This window comes from Lacerta agilis, chromosome 18 (genome assembly GCF_009819535.1).
Source record: "Lacerta agilis isolate rLacAgi1 chromosome 18, rLacAgi1.pri, whole genome shotgun sequence".
Classification (NCBI taxonomy): Eukaryota; Metazoa; Chordata; class Lepidosauria; order Squamata; family Lacertidae; genus Lacerta; species Lacerta agilis.
The window spans coordinates 3,110,401-3,126,424 of record NC_046329.1 but is presented as its reverse complement, the minus strand read 5'-3'; the positions used below and the strand labels follow the sequence as shown (position 1 = coordinate 3,126,424).

The 16,024-nt window shown below is 44.3% G+C and overlaps 1 protein-coding gene across 1 annotated transcript; it reads left to right on the top strand.

Annotated features, from left to right (window-relative positions):
* The first annotated feature begins 491 nt into the window (after positions 1 to 491).
* Positions 492 to 16,024, top strand: LOC117039671 (vomeronasal type-2 receptor 26-like). The gene is made up of 3 exons (XM_033136852.1): positions 492 to 605; positions 1,298 to 2,172; positions 15,973 to 16,024. Exons 1-3 carry the CDS (start codon positions 530 to 532, stop codon positions 15,994 to 15,996), a joined length of 975 nt encoding a protein of 324 aa, XP_032992743.1. The 5' UTR covers positions 492 to 529; the 3' UTR covers positions 15,997 to 16,024.

Below are 16,024 nucleotides of genomic sequence, written 5' to 3'. Positions count from 1 at the left end.
AAAGAGTGAGGGAAACCACTTTTTGGAAAATTCGTATTAAATTTGTCTTCATTTGTGGTTGAGAGATGATCTGAATCCTGAAATTTGGGGAAATCACTTTTCAGGCTTCATTGTCATTTTCTTTGAAGCTTTATTAAGCAGGGAAGCAGGTAAATGGAGAAGAGGAAACAGAGTTCTGTGGCTCAAACCTCAGTTGTCTTGAACAAATTATGAAGAACAAGATATTATGGTCACCCCAATGGTCAGTGAGGGATCGAAAGGACTCTGATGAGGGGGTTAAAGGCTGCATTCCAGAGCATGTCCGACTCTGGGGTTGTGGCGCTCATCTCGCTCTATAGGCCAAGGGAGCCGGCGTTTGTCCACACACAGCTTCCGGGTCATGTGGCCAGCATGACAAAGCCATTTCTGGTGAACCAGAGCAGAGCACGGAAACTACTCACTGTTCCTCTTTGTTGCACCTCCTTGTCTTTCTGTTTAGGCCGTACCTCGTTCCAGGTGTACAGAAAGATGTCAACCTGGATATGCCAAGATGGTTCAAGAAGGAAAGCCCATTTGCTGCTATGCTTGTGCTCGATGTGCGGAAGGGACCTTCTCCGCCCAGGAAGGTGAGTGACTCCAAGGAGGAAGGTATTCCTGGAGAGAGTAAACACAGAGCAGAAATCCAGTCTCACAAACTTTTTGTGAGAATTCTGCAGAGATTGCGGAATGTGGATCCTTCCTCAACTTCATTAGGATTAATCACCTTTACTACATCCAGGAAGTGAGTTGAAAGGAATGACCATAAGGAAGAAATCTATGGGGTTCAAACTGGGCAGCTGTGAGGGGAATGCCCACAAAGCATTCCTTTTTGATTTTTATACCAAGCCACACAAAAAGGAAACAATGCTGATACTTATCAAAAATAATGGATAGACAATGAAAAGCAGCAAAATTTTAATTTTGCATGGAAGCAACAGAAAAGTGTTTGCACAGAGGTGTGTCTTCTGGATAAGGCAGGATCCAAACAATGCACATAAGAGAAGTGGAGTGGTCACTGCCTCTCATATTATTCCAGATCACAGTGTTGCTTTGGTGATCAAAATGAGAAAAACCTTCTTCACTACCTCTACCTCCTTGGAGGAATGGAATAATAGAAGAGTAAACTTTTCTTAAAGAAACAAAATTGTTTTTTGCCTCTCTATACCGCTTTTAACATCATTATTTCCTGAGCTCCACCACTGAGTTTTTCAAAACATAACAGAGCACAGATCATTAGGGATGTAAGTGATGCTGCAGTCACTCTGTTCCTCTTCCCCAGATGCAGAACATTGCACCAAATGCCCAGAGGATCAACATTCAAACAAGGACAGAGATCAATGTGTCCCCAAGATTATCACCTTCCTGGCTTATGGAGAATATTTGGGAAGCGTTTCAGCTTCTGTTGCCCTCTTCTTGTCCTTAACAGCAGGCATCGTGTTGGGAATCTTCATTAAATACAAGGAAACTCCCATAGTCAAAGCCAACAACCGGGACCTCTCCTACATCCTGCTCGTCTCCCTCCTGCTTTCCTTTTTGTCCTCCTTCCTCTTCATCGGACGCCCAAGGAAAGAGACCTGCCTTCTCCGGCAAACGGCCTTCAGCATCATCTTCTCAGTTGCTGTTTCTTCTGTCTTGGCAAAGACCGTCACGGTGGTGCTGGCCTTCCTGGCCACAAAGCCCGGGAACAGGGTGAGGAGATGGCTGGGCAAGAGTCTGGCCAACTCCATTGTCATCTCCTGTTCTGGGGGGCAAGTTCTCATCTGCACCATCTGGCTGGGGTCTTCTCCCCCATTCCCAGAGCCCGACATGCGCTCCCAGCTGGAAGAGGTCATCCTGCAATGCAACGAAGGGTCTGTGGCCATGTTTTACGTTGCCCTCGGCTACCTGGGCTTCTTGGCTGCCACCTGCTTCACGGTGGCTTTCCTAGCCAGGAAGCTGCCTGGCTCCTTCAACGAAGCCAAGCTGATCACCTTCAGCATGCTGGTCTTCTGCAGTGTTTGGGTGTCTTTTGTGCCCACCTACCTGAGCACCAAGGGCAAGTACATGGTGGCCGTGCAGATCTTCTCAATGTTGGCCTCCAGTGCTGGGCTCCTGGGTTGCATCTTCCTTCCCAAGTGCTACATTATTGTGCTGAGGCCTGATCTGAACACAAAGGAGCACCTGACAACAAGAAATTAAAGGGACATATGATACTCAAAACATTTCATGTTCATGATGTCCAGAAGTGCATAAAGGAAGGTAAAGGTAAAGGGATCCCTGAATTAGGTCCAGTCATGTCCGACTCTGGGGTTGCGGCACTCATCTTGTGTTACTGGCTGAGGGAGCCGGCATACAGCTTCCGGGTCATGTGGCCAGCATGACTAAGCCGTTTCTGGCGAACCAGAGCAGCACACGTAAACACCATTTACCTTCCTGCCGGAGCAGTACCTATTATCTACTTGCACTTTGACGTGCTTTCGAACTGCTAGGTTGGCAGGAGCAGGGACCGAGCAACGGGAGCTCACCCCGTCACAAGCATTCAAACCGCCGACCTTCTGATCATCAAGCCCTTCTGATCAGCAACACACCTACTAATCCATGTTGCTCCTTCTCCACATCTAAAAGAGATTGTGTTCATTTTTAGCCCAGGTTTTATGAAGTCTTGTTCACATGAACAGTAAGATGGGGGAAAATTTCTTGCTACCTTGCTTTGTGAAGGACTACTATGGTCTATTGCCCTTAGTTTGTAAAGATTTATCTTTTAATAATTTTCTGTTTTGGGAAGTTATATTTATCTCACAATAGGGTAGGCTGGAGGGCGGGAGGACTTAGGTCTTGGTGAGTGTGATTGCTTTGTCATAACTACCTATTAACTACAGGTACATCAATTCTGATATTCAACAATACTTTCTACTTATGTCATTTCTATATATTGAATTTTCTGTGCTCCATTTTCTACATGTATGCTGTATCATTTATAAGTGCACTTCATCTCATTTCGTTCTCCTAAACTCTGGATATCAATAAACTGATAAATTCATTTAAATTATCTTCCGTAGTTGGTTGGTTTATTTTCTGCATTATGTATGCTCTGCGCTCTGTTCCAAAGAGTAGCAACTGACCTTAGCCAAGACTTGACTGGAGTAACATGAATTCTATTAAATTGGCCAGGATTTGACACATTGTGCACTGATGTTGAGTGAATCACCAGATGAAAAGTGAGCAAGCAATGAGACAATGCTAAAGAGTTGTATTCCCTGCCTGCCAATGCTTCTAAGAGTACGCATCTTATGCTTAGTCAGGTAGGAACTGCATGTTGTTGTAGTTTAGTCGTTTAGTCGTGTCCGACTCTTCGTGACCCCATGGACCAGAGCACGCCAGGCACCCCTATCCTCCACTGCCTCCTGCAGTTTGGTCAGACTCATGTTGGTACCTGTGAGAACACTGTTCAGCCATCTCATCCTCTGTCGTCCCCTTCTCCTTGTGCCCTCCATCCTTCCCAACATCAGGGTCTTTTCCAGGGAGTCTTCTCTTCTCATGAGGTGGCCAAAGTATTGGAGCCTCAGCTTCAGGATCTATCCTTCCAGTGAGCACTCAGGGCTGATTTCCTTCAGAATGGATAGGTTTGATCTTCTTGCAGTCCATGGGACTCTCAAGAGTCTCCTCCACCACCAGAATTCAAAAGCATCAATTCTTCTGTGATTAACTTCTTTATGGTCCATCTCTCACTTACATACACCACTACTGGGAAAACCATAGCTTTAACTATACGGACCTTTGTCGACAAGGCAATGTCTCTGCTTTTTAAGATACTGTCTAGGTTTGTCATTGCTTTTCTCCCAAGAAGCAGGCGTCTTTTAATTTTGTGACTGCTGTCACCATCTGCAGTGATCATGGAACCCAAGAAAGTAAAATCTCTCACTGCCTCCATATCTTCCCCTTCTATTTGCCAGTAGGTGATGGGACTAGTGGCCATGATCTTAGTTTTTTTGATGTTGAGCTTCAGACCATATTTTGCGCTCTCCTCTTTCACCCTCATTAAAAGGTTCTTTAATTCCTCCTCACTTTCTGCCATCAAGGTTTTTCATCAGCATATCTGAGGTTGTTGATATTTCTTCCGGCAATATTAATTGGTCAAATTAAAATGGTCAAAGGCCTGGAAACGATGCCTTATGACGAACGGCTTATGAGGGGTGTAGCTGGGCCACCAGCCGAAGCTGATGGAAGGCACTCGGGGCCACTGAGGCCTCCTGAGCCTTAAGTCACAGCAAAGGGTCCAGGAATAACCCTAAGCTACGAACCTGCTCCTTCAGAGGAAGTGTAACCCCATCCAGAGCAGGCCACCTCCCAGTGATCTGGTCTAGGGAACCCCCACTAAGAGTGCCTCAGTCTTATCTGGATTGAGCTTCAGTTGGTTGGCTCTCATCCAGTCCATTGCCGAGGCAAGAAACTGGTCCAGCACTTCCACCTGCAGATGTAAAGGAGAAATAGATCAGAGTGTCATCAGCATAATTCTGACAACGTACTCCAAACCTCCAGATAAACCCACCCAGCAGTTTGACGTAGATGTTAAACAATGTGGGGGATAGGATTGAGCCCTGTGGAACCCCACAGTGAAGTTTTCTGGGGCTGAAAAACACTTCCCAAGTAACACCATCTGGAAATGACCATCCAAGTAGGACTGGAACCACCCCAAAGCGGTGCCACCCACCCCTAGTTCGGAGAGTCACTCCAGAAAGATACCATGGTCAATGTTATCAAAAGCCAGTGAGAAGTTGAGAAGAATTAACAGGGACACATTTTTCCCTCTCTCAACAGAGGTCACCATACAGGGCGACCAAAGCAGTTTCTGTGCCCAAACCAGGCCTAAACCCCAAATTAAATGCATCCAGAAAACCAGTTTCTTTCAAAAGCGACTGGATCAGGTCTGCAGCCACTTGCTCCAGAACCTTGCCCAGGAATGGAAGATTAGGAACTGGCCGGTAGTTAGTTAGCTAGTACTTTGTACACACGAAAGTGGAAAGAAGGAGAATTCCCCACCAAGGAGGAATGGCTTATGAAGCTGGTGGAGTATGCTGAAATGGCAAAGTTTCCTGCTAAATTCAGAGGACATAATGAAGAATTGTTTAAGGAAGAATGGAGACCATTGATCCATCAAACTAACATCCGTACATGAAGTCAAAGGCGGGATTTGAAATATAAGAAGAGGATTATTGAAATACGACTTTGTGGCTTAGATAATACAAACATATATTTTTTTAAAAAAAACAGCTGATAAAAAGTAGTAATAAAACAAACATCAAGAAAGTAGGGGTGGGGAGTCAAGTAGAAATTATTCATTCTTTTAAATCAACTTTGTAGGTATACAAGTGTTTTGGAATATATTTGGAGACAATATTTTTTAAAAAAGGGATTTAATAAATATAGCATCCACCCAGATTCTTAGGAAGCTGATACAATTTGAGTTTGTTTTATTATTTGAACTCTTTTTTTGTTCTGAAGCAAGTTTGTAAACATTTTTTTTATTGTCCTTCCTTATCTCAAAGTAAAGTGCTTTGGGGGTTATTGGCCTAATCAAGTGCTGCATGGATTTTATAAAACAAATAAAATAATAAAATAATAATAAATAAATTGATAAATAATAATAAAGCTGCTAGAATGCTAGCCTGGCTTCTGTGCACACAATTTGTTTATGAGTATTGAAGTTTCTGATCAAAGACGGGGAACAAGTTGGTTCCATGTGCAACAGACGCTCACCTTCCCCAGAACATGTCAAAGTGGACGAAGGGGTCTAAGGCTCAGGACAACCTTTCTCCCCTCAACCAACCCCAGAGAGCTTCCCTCTGTTGGAGAAGCCTTTCAAAGAGGGGGTGGAATTGGTGCTTCAAAGCCAACCAAGTCGCTACTTCCTTCAGGGGGAGAACCAGAAGGGATTGGCAGGAATCAAGCAGCCCAGACCCACCCAAAGTGGCCAGAGGGTGGGCTTGAGAAAACCCTCCCCATCGCAGGCTCCATCAGTCTCAGTCTCTAGCAGCCTCCAGGAAACAAGATCCACCACCATGTATCCCGTTCACAGTAATGAGGATGGTATTTCTCAGCATTCTTCATTTATCCATTCTTATTTATTTACTTAAAGGTAAAGGTAAAGGTACCCCTGACCATTAGGTCCAGTCACGTACGACTCTGGGGTTGCAGCGCTCATCTTGCTCTAAAGGCTGAGGGAGCCAGCGTGCAGCTTCCGGGTCATGTGGCCAGCATGACTAAGCTGCTTCTGTTGAACCAGAGCAGCGCATGAAAATGCCATTTACCTTCCTGCCAGAGTGGTACCTATTTATCTATTTGCACTTTGACGTGCTTTCGAACTGCTAGGGTGGCAGGAGCTGGGACCAAACAACGGGAGCTCACCACATCGTTGGGATTCGAACCGCCAACCTTCTGATCGGCAAGCCCTAGGCTCTGTGGTTTAGACCACAGCGCCACCCATATACTGTACCACACTATGCCGAGAGGTCTCGGGGTGCTTCAGAGAACAATATCAAAATATAAAACCACAATATATATATAATCAAAATAAAAACAACCCAATATCAGCCTCTGCCCTCTCCCCAAAATCCCACATTTTAAAAGGGCTTAGGATGCCTGGGATACAAGGCTGGGATTCCTTCATCTGGCTGTTGTCCATCCCTGACTGTCCGACATCTGCTTAAAAACCTCCAATGAATCATAGAATGGGAGAGTTGAAAAGGAACCCAAGGTCCTCTAGTCCAACCCCTACAATGCAGGAATCTCAACTACAGCATCCCTAACAGATGGCCATCCAACATCTGCTTAAAACCTACAAGGAAGGAAAGTCCATGGTCGGATCCAGCTGCAGGGCTCTTCTTTGGTCCCTGGGAGCAAAGTTCAGGCTAAACTCCTGCCTCCCAAAAACACCCCTTGAGTTCTGTCCAACATATTTTTCTCCAGCTCTGCACCTGCTGCTTGAGCCACCCAAGACTCCAGAAGTTATTTTACTGAAACTTATTCCACTTAGAATAATCAAAATTATAGTGATCTCATCATCTAAAAGCTCAGGAGATATTTCTGGAGAGCGAATGAACCTCAGAAAGCAACAACAGCATGGCATATTAATTGTGCTGAGAGGGGGGGGGGGGGGAGAGAGTGCAGTGAATATTTCCTGTGTTGGGGTGTGCCTGCATTGCGCTTCCTAGCTCTGAAGGTATAGTTGAAAACCACCCAGATTGGGGAAGCCCAGGCAGTTTGGTCTTGCCAGAGTATTTGGGTTCTTCTGCTTTGCCTCCTTGACAGGTAAGAGGAGCCACTCGCAAGATTAAGGGAGGAGGCAGAGCCAGGATGAGATACCTGCTCCTTCTGTTGCTGCTTCTGCTCATGATGCCCTTTGGAGTCTGTGGGAACCACAAGGCGAAATGCCCCTTGAATCTGGTCAGGGATGCAACAGATGCTCGCAATTACTACCGGCCTGGACACTTTCTCATCAGTGGGATCATATCTCCAAAACGCCTTCTTGATGCAACTCCATACAACTTTACTCAGACACCCTTCATCAAGAATGAGTTGTATGTAATATCAAATGCAGATGGGTTTCACGGTTCTCCAGTCCTTGTAATGGTTGTAATAGGAAAGAGCCCCAAGGGCTGTCCTCATGTTGCAGGTCTACCCTGCCCTGGTCTTGCTGGCTGGGGGTGATGGGAGCTGGGGCGTCCAGGAAAAGATTCCACACAAACCTCTCCTATTTCCTTATTCCCTCTGTATTCCTTAGTAAAACATTCTCCCTCCTTTGCTTCTGTGTTGCTTTTAGAAGATTGCAAGAAAGCCAATGATCTGGTCAGGGTTCAAAAGGATGCACTGAATTTCCCCACCTACAGGATGCCATGAAACTCAGGAAATTTCCAAGGCTCTAAGGTTTCATTCAATATTATTCCATTTGGACAATTCATAAACTGTTGTTAAGGAATGCTAGTTTTACAAAACCTCATGGTGACGTTTGCTGGCTGAAGAGCAGGAAAGATGTGGTTTAATTGGGGGGGGCATCCTTGTTTGTGGAGTCAGATCCCTAAAATATGAAAAGGAATTATTCCTTTTATGACCACACACAACTGGCCTCATTTCAAAGTATTGAGGTATTTGGAGTTTCTTCCTAACACACAGGATGACATGAAACTCAAGCAATTTCCAAGCTGCTAGGATTATTTTATGTTTATCGGGATCATTTGTGGACAACCTTATCACAGTTCTCTTTACACAATGCAAGGGGAGACCTAAAGCCCATCATGGGGAAATTTGTCCCAGATACATTAAAGCTTCCTCCTCCAATCCCAGCAGTTTCCCCTTTCTGTCATAATATTAATATATATATATATATATATATATATATATATATATATATATATATATATATATTATGTGTAGTGTTTGTGTGTGTGTGTTAAGAAACTATTGAAAATGGGTGGATTTTTAGGGGAGAACAGCAGGAATGAAATGCTTCAAATTACAGGATTGTAGAAAATAATACAGACCAGGGTCTATCCTCATTGGTGGAGTCACGTCAGTGATCCAAAATAGGGCAACATCACAGATTTAACCACACACTCAAAGCTGCAAGCCACCAGGCCTCATTTGTAAGTAAAAGGGGACTGAGGTATTTGGTGTTTCCCCTCCTTCAATAAAATGGTCTCTTATCTACCTATAGTCTAGCTCCTTGGAAGACGCCAAAGACCACTTCAGTAAATGCAACCTATGGAGCAACTTCCCAGTATATCACAAATTTTGAGGGGCACCTTCATTTCTTACTCATAGAACCACAGTATAATAGAATCATAGAGTTGTAGAGATGGAAGGGACCTGGAGGAATCTCACCTGAAGCATCCATGACACATGGTCACCTTCGGAGGGAGGCTGTTCCACTGTTGAACAGCTCTCTGTGCTGTTTGCATCAAAGCTCTGTCATGGAGCAGAGAATCTCCAATTTTTATTCTATACTAGACTGTAAATGGTTCAATATAATGCAATAGATTAAACAATAAATACTGATCTTTTTGATCATATACTGCCCCCCCCATCATATGAATATCAGTTTCACTCATTTGTTGCAGGGAGCCACCTAGTCTACACTGGTACATGTTGTCTTTCCTGTTGACCATCCAAGAGATCAACCAGGAGCTCAGGCTCTTAGCCAACATCACCCTGGGCTACAACCTCTTTGAGAACTATATAAATGCAAGGATGACTTCGACGCCATGCTAGAGCTGCTTGCAGGCAGTGGGGTAATTCCCAATTATCACTGTGGAGAACAGAATCACCTGCTGCTGTTTTTGAAAGAGGCAATACTGTAATCTCAAAAGTGTTTCAGCCTTGTCAGGGATCTACAAATCCCACAGGTAGTAGTGGGAGAGCGGGAGGGACGAGAATTTAAACTGCATAAGATTCTATTTTTCTTTGGAGGGGTCAAGGAGAGATATTTTAACAATGGGAAAATCCTGAGCTATGGATCCAGCATCCTTTTTTCAAAACTGATCGTTCACCAACTTGACACCTCCAGATGTTTCAGACTAAATCTTCCATCAGCCCCTGCCAGCACAAATTTAGATAGAATACAGACATTTCAGATAATCAAATATCTGTTATGCTGAAATTTAATTAAATTGCTGCTCTTCGCTTTCCTTGCTAGATCAGTCATGGCTTCACTGCCAGGTCCTCGAAGGTAAAACCCTGTTCTCTTTTGTCTACCGGATGACTCCCAAAGATGAAATTCAGTACCAGGGGATTGTTGAATTGCTCCTGCATTTTGGATGGATGTGGATTGGCCTCTTCGCTCCAGACAATGAGAGTGGAGAAAGATTTGTGAGCTCTGTGAAACCTCTGATGCTCAGCAGAGGGATCTGCATTGCTTTATCAAAAAGAGTACCAGAAAGTTATTTTCATGAATTTATAACGCGTAGGGAACCTTTTTTCCTATGGAGACAAGTTGGGGTATTTGTTTCCTATATAACCAATGCACTGGATATTGTACCACTCATGGTAATACACAAAGAATATGAGAATGAAATAGGGGCAAAAAGTCTGGATCACAACAGCTTCACAAGAAATAAGATTTGGCTTTTACATCCCTCTAAGTCACTTCCAGCACCTCCAGGGTTCTCTGTCCTTTGCAATTCAGACTGGAATAAAGAGCAACTATAAATCACAGTCCAATATTCTATGGTGGTTATGGGATAAACTGTTTCACTGTTCGTATTCAAAGCATCTGTTGTCTGTGAAAGGCCGGATAAGATGCAGAGAGGAGGAGAAAATGGAGATGTGGGACCAAGGGGTTTCTGACACAATCCTGTCTCAAGACAGCTTTGGCACTTACATCAATGTTCAAGCTGTGGCTCAGGCCTTGGGTGCTTCGCTTTCATCTAGATCCCAGAGGAGGCTGATGGTGGAGGAAGGAGACCAACGGGGACCCAAAGGCTACAGCCATGGCAGGTATTTGCTTCCCCTTTTTGAAAACTGCAATCCACACAGATGCTGATTTTGACTGTGGATAGACCTGTAAAGTATCATAGTTACTATTAGTATTTGTAATAGCAGCATACCATCCAACATTTCTGTGATGAAGATAGGGATGTCTCATCCCATAATAAAAATACAAAATGAGAACAGAAAAAGCAAATGAAAGAAACAAAAAATAACCAACCAACCAACCAAACCACAAGCACATTTAAAAGCCCACAGATGGTTTAATCCACCCAAAGTCTGGTTATAGAAGAACTTTTTCGCCTGGCACCTAAAGATTTGTCACAAGGGTGCCCGGCGAGCCCTCCTGGGGAGAGGGCTCTTTAGCTGCCATGCCAGCAGTTTGCCTGGCCAGTTTGACAAATTCAAGATCCTTTTGCTATAGCATTTTAATCTTCCATTAAATCTCTTGATGTACCAACATCGAATACTGTGTTTGTAACAATTTAATGGTTTGTTTTACTTAATCTTTTCCAGGCTTTTTGATCAATTATTTTTCATTTTTAATCAGTTCTCCAGCAGGTCTCATTTCTTTGTTCTCCGATCTTCCTTTGGAAAGCATTTTCTTGAATGAAAAAAACCCCGCATTACCGCCTTACTTGAGTCCCAGACAAGCTTCAGATCCATTCCTTGATTTAAGTTTAACTCAAAATCAAGTTTCAAAGCTTTTTCAGCTTAATGTAAAAAAAAAGGTTATCCAGAAGTCCATCATTTAATCTCCACCTGAATGATGTGTTTTTTTCACCTTTTAATTCAAGTAGAATTGGTTATGATCCGATAGTGTCCTTGGTCATATCTCTCCCCCTTTCTTTAATTAATCAGATATGCATATCAAGTCACTTTGTCTGGCAGATAGCTTTGGTTCTGAAAAATGTGAATTCTCTATCCACCACCCTCCAGATCTTTCAGAGAAGCGCCACACAAAAAAGGGCCTTAGGTGAGGATTGCAGGGTCTGTGAAGGCCTTCTCTGCAGTGACCCCTCTGTTGTGGGATAAACTTCACTAGTGCTAAAGGGGACTCGTGTGGAAATTGTGCTCTCAGCTAGCTCCAATGTGATTAATGAGCACTGACTTTTAGGACATTTTGAGTATCTACGGGTTTTGTGGATTTTATTAATGTATTAAATTGTCTTTTGTATTTAATCTTATTCTGTAAACCTCCTTGTTATCCTATATGCAATCTATATAAATGCTTTAATCTATTAAAAAGTAAAATGGCTGAATAGGAATTCTAGTCAACATGAGATACACGCAGGCTGCAAATCATAAGAGGCTGAAGTGAGTAGGATTGAGAATATCCATCTTGGCTTCATGGTTTCTCAATGCTGCGTGCTTTCCCCTGTCCTTCCAGCTTCACCCTTTTTAAGAGAAATCCGGTGTCTGAATACTTCCAGAGGCAGGCTGTGCTTTGGATGAGAACTGGGAGCTGCACCGGACTTCGATATTGTGAACTGGGCGATGTCTCCCAATAAGGTCCGTTTCCTTGTGAAAATTGGGAATATAAAGAGAGAGGCGTCTGCTGGTATAAAGTTCACCATTAACCCAGAAGCCATTGAGTGGCCCCAAGAAATTCAACAAGGTAGGGGAAATTACGGGAAGGGGGGGGGCTAGGAGATCCTGAATATGCTTTCCTTGAAAACCGCTGTTAAAATGACCGTATCAGCTTGACCAATGGTATCTTGGCTGTCCAATAACAGCTGCAACCACCCACTCCTTCCTTCTACAGCAGCTGAGATAGGAGGGGAATTTGCGATGCTTAAAGAAAAGAGAAACCAGAGGTCCTTTGACAAGACACTATCTATTTCCAAGCCAGATGGAGAATTTTAAGAATTCTAGACATAATCTTTGACAGAATGGACAGCAAAGATAAGAATGAAAAACGGAAAACACAACAAAAGTGAACTATTGGGTTTTCATATATGCAGAAGGATGGAAAATTAATTTATTTTAAAATGATAATTACTGATTTATTGTAGCTACCGTATTTTTCGGTGTATAAGACGACTGGGTGTATAAGATGACCCCCAACTTTTCCAGATTTAAATATCGTTTGAGATATACTCGACCGCAGATTCTCCACCTGGCGTATAAGACAACCCCGGACTTTTGAGAAGATTTTCTTGGATTAAAAAGTAGTCTTATACGCCAGAATATACAGTATTTATTTATGTGGAGTAAGCCTCCGTGTAGCTGTTGCAAAGGTAAACTATTGTACGTGCAGGAATTGCAGTGCACGGCTGATGGTTAAGGATGATAAATTTAAAAAACAAAAGACCCTTATTGTAATATAAGGTTAATTGGTAAGGACCAGCATGGTGAACTAGAAACCACTAGGAAAATAAATCCAGCAAAAAGAGAGGAAACCTTGAATGCCTCAAAAACAGAGCGGAGGAAACCAATTTTTGGAAAAGTCGTAATTAAATTTCTATTAATTGTGGGTGATGTGGTAAAATTTGGGAAATCCAATGAAAGCGATTTGGCAAAAATAATAATCCAACTATCCTTCACAGGCATTGAAGCCAGCAGCACAGCTCTCTCTCTCTCTTAGATAAGTCTTTTATAGTTACCAATTTTAAATCAAACACTGCGTGTGTACCTGCCTTGTATTTGCTTTTGTTTTTCTATGAGCTGAAAGCTGAAATAAAGTTGATCTCTCTCTCTCTCTCACACACACACACACACGAGAATGAAATTGTTTTTGGATTACAGCTCCCATCATCAGAACTAGCAGGACCAATTGTCAGGGATCACCAACATGCTATAGAGATGGCGTTGGGTCATATACAAGCTCTTTGAGTGAATTACATACACACAAATACTCCTAAACAAAATCAAAAATTCTTTCCAGTAGCACCTTAGAGACTAGTCTTGTAGGGAAAGGCAAGGGGTGAGATGGCTAAAGATAGCTTTGTTATGTATCATGAGATAAGAATCCAATGTCTTTGTTCAGACCAGGTTCCTCCATGTTTTAAGTTTCGTGATTAGTTGCAATTCAGCCAACTTCTCTTTCCAGTCTATTTCTGACATTTCTTTGTATTAAGACAGATACTTTGAGATCTTTTATAGAATGTCCTGGGAGATCTTTTAGCCATCTCACCCCTTGCCTTTCCCTACAAGACTAATTACAGCCGTTAAGAGTCGTCAACAGGTTTTCCACACTATCAGCTGATCACCCATTCCCACCACCCTTTGAGCATACCCCTCCCCACTCCCTCACTATATTTAAGGATCTGGTGACTTTCTGTTTCAGGTCTCTGAAGAAGTGTGCATGCACACGAAAGCTCATACCAGGAACAAACTCAGTTGGTCTCTAAGGTGCTACTGGAAATAATTTTGATTTTGTTTTGGACTATGGCAGACCAACACGGCTACCCACCTGTAACAAATACTCCTATCGGTTCCTCTTTGTTTGCACCTCCTTGTCTTTCGGGTTAGGCCGTACCTCCCTCCAGGTGCACAGAAGATGTCGACTGGATATGCCAAGGTGGTACAAGAAGGGAAGCCCGTTTGCTGCTATGCTTTGTGCTCGATGTGCGGAAGGGACCTTCTCCGCCCAGGAAGGTGAGTGACTCCAAGGGGGAAGTTATTCCTGGAAGAGTAAACACAGGGCAGAAATCCAGTCTCACACACTTTTTGTGAGAATCTGCAGACATTGCGGAATGCGGATCCAGGGGCAAACGGAGTTGCTGCTCCCGCAGCAACCTTACGAGCCGCCGAACCGAGCGGCCACTTCTAAGGCTGCCAGACGCGAATAGCGCTCAGCCGGCGCCCTTTTTTCTTTTCCCTCCCTTTCTGCTGGGCCCTGGTTTGGTGGAGCCGCGGGGGCAAGGGGCAGGCCAGCGAGGGGCGCCCAACCCCTCACCCCCCGCAGCTCCGCCAAACCAGGGCTCAGCAGGAAGGGAGGGAGGAGAAGAAAAAAGCGCGCCGGCAGAGCAGCAGGCAGCCCGCACTTCACCCGCGCCGAGTGGTGAGGTTTTTGCCGGGCAGCGGAACTTGGCGCGTTGTGGGGGCGGGAACCCCGAGAGTCCACCCCCTCCAGGGTGGAACATGGGCAGCCCGCCCCCAACGCCCCGCCCTGCTCCGCCCCTGTGTGGATCCTTCCTAGATTTCCCTAGTATTAATCAACTTTATTTCATCCAGCAATGAGTTGAAAAGAATGACCATTAGGAAGAAATTTCTGGGGTTCAAACTGGGGCAGCTGCGAAAGGAATGCCCACAAAGCATTCCTTTTTGATTTTTTTATACCAAACCACACACAAAAAAGAAATAATTTGACACTTATCAAAAAATAATGGATAGACGATGAAAAGTAGCAATTTTTAACAGCAAAAGCAAAATAAAAGATAACAATATTTCAATTGAAAGTTATTACACTTCTTTGAACATTTCAGGGAAGCAACAGGAACTGTTTGCATTTAAAAGGTTCAGACAAAGAGGGTATTTCTTCAGGATTAGGGCAGGATCCTTATAATGCAGTTAACAGAAGTGGAGTGGTCACCTGCCTCTCAGTTTATCCTAGATCACAATGTTAAATAGAGCACAGATCATTAGGGATGTATCCTGCAGCAACCCTTTCTCTTCCTCAGATGCAGAACATTGCACCAAATGCCCAGAGGATCAACATTCAAACAAGGACAGAGATCAATGTGTCCCCAAGATTATCATCTTCCTGGCTTATGGAGAATATTTGGGAATTGTTTTAGCTCCCTTGCCCTCTTCTTGTCCTTAACAGCAGGCATCGTGTTGGGAATCTTCATTAAATACAGGAAACTCCCATAGTCAAAGCCAACAACCGGGACCTCTCCTACATCCTGCTCGTCTCCCTCCTGCTTTCCTTTTTGTCCTCCTTCCTCTTCATCGGACGCCCAAGGAAAGAGACCTGCCTTCTCCGGCAAACGGCCTTCAGCATCATCTTCTCAGTTGCTGTTTCTTCTGTCTTGGCAAAGACCGTCACGGTGGTGCTGGCCGTCCTGGCCACAAAGCCCGGGAACAGGGTGAGGAGATGGCTGGGCAAGAGTCTGGCCAACTCCATGTCATCCTCCTGTTCTGGGGGCAAGTTCTCTCTGCACCATCTGGCTGGGCTCTTCTTCCCCCATTCCCAGAGCCCGACATGCTCTCCCAGCTGGAAGAGGTCATCCTGCCAATGCAACGAAGGGTCTGTGGCCATGTTTTACGTTGCCCTCGGCTACCTGGCTTCTTGGCTGCCACCTGCTTCACCGGTGGCTTTCCTAGCCAGGAAGCTGCCTGGCTCCTTCAACGAAGCCAAGCTGATCACCTTCAGCATGCTGGTCTTCTGCAGTGTTTGGGTGTCTTTTGTGCCCACCTACCTGAGCACCAAGGGCAAGTACATGGTGGCCGTGCAGATCTCTCAATGTTGGCCTCCAGGCTGGTCTCCTGGGCGGCATCTTCCTTCCCAAGTGCTACATTATTGTGCTGAGGCCTGATCTGAACACAAAGGAGCACCTGACAACAAAATCTTAAGATTTCTGGTCTTTAAGGAAGTCTTTAC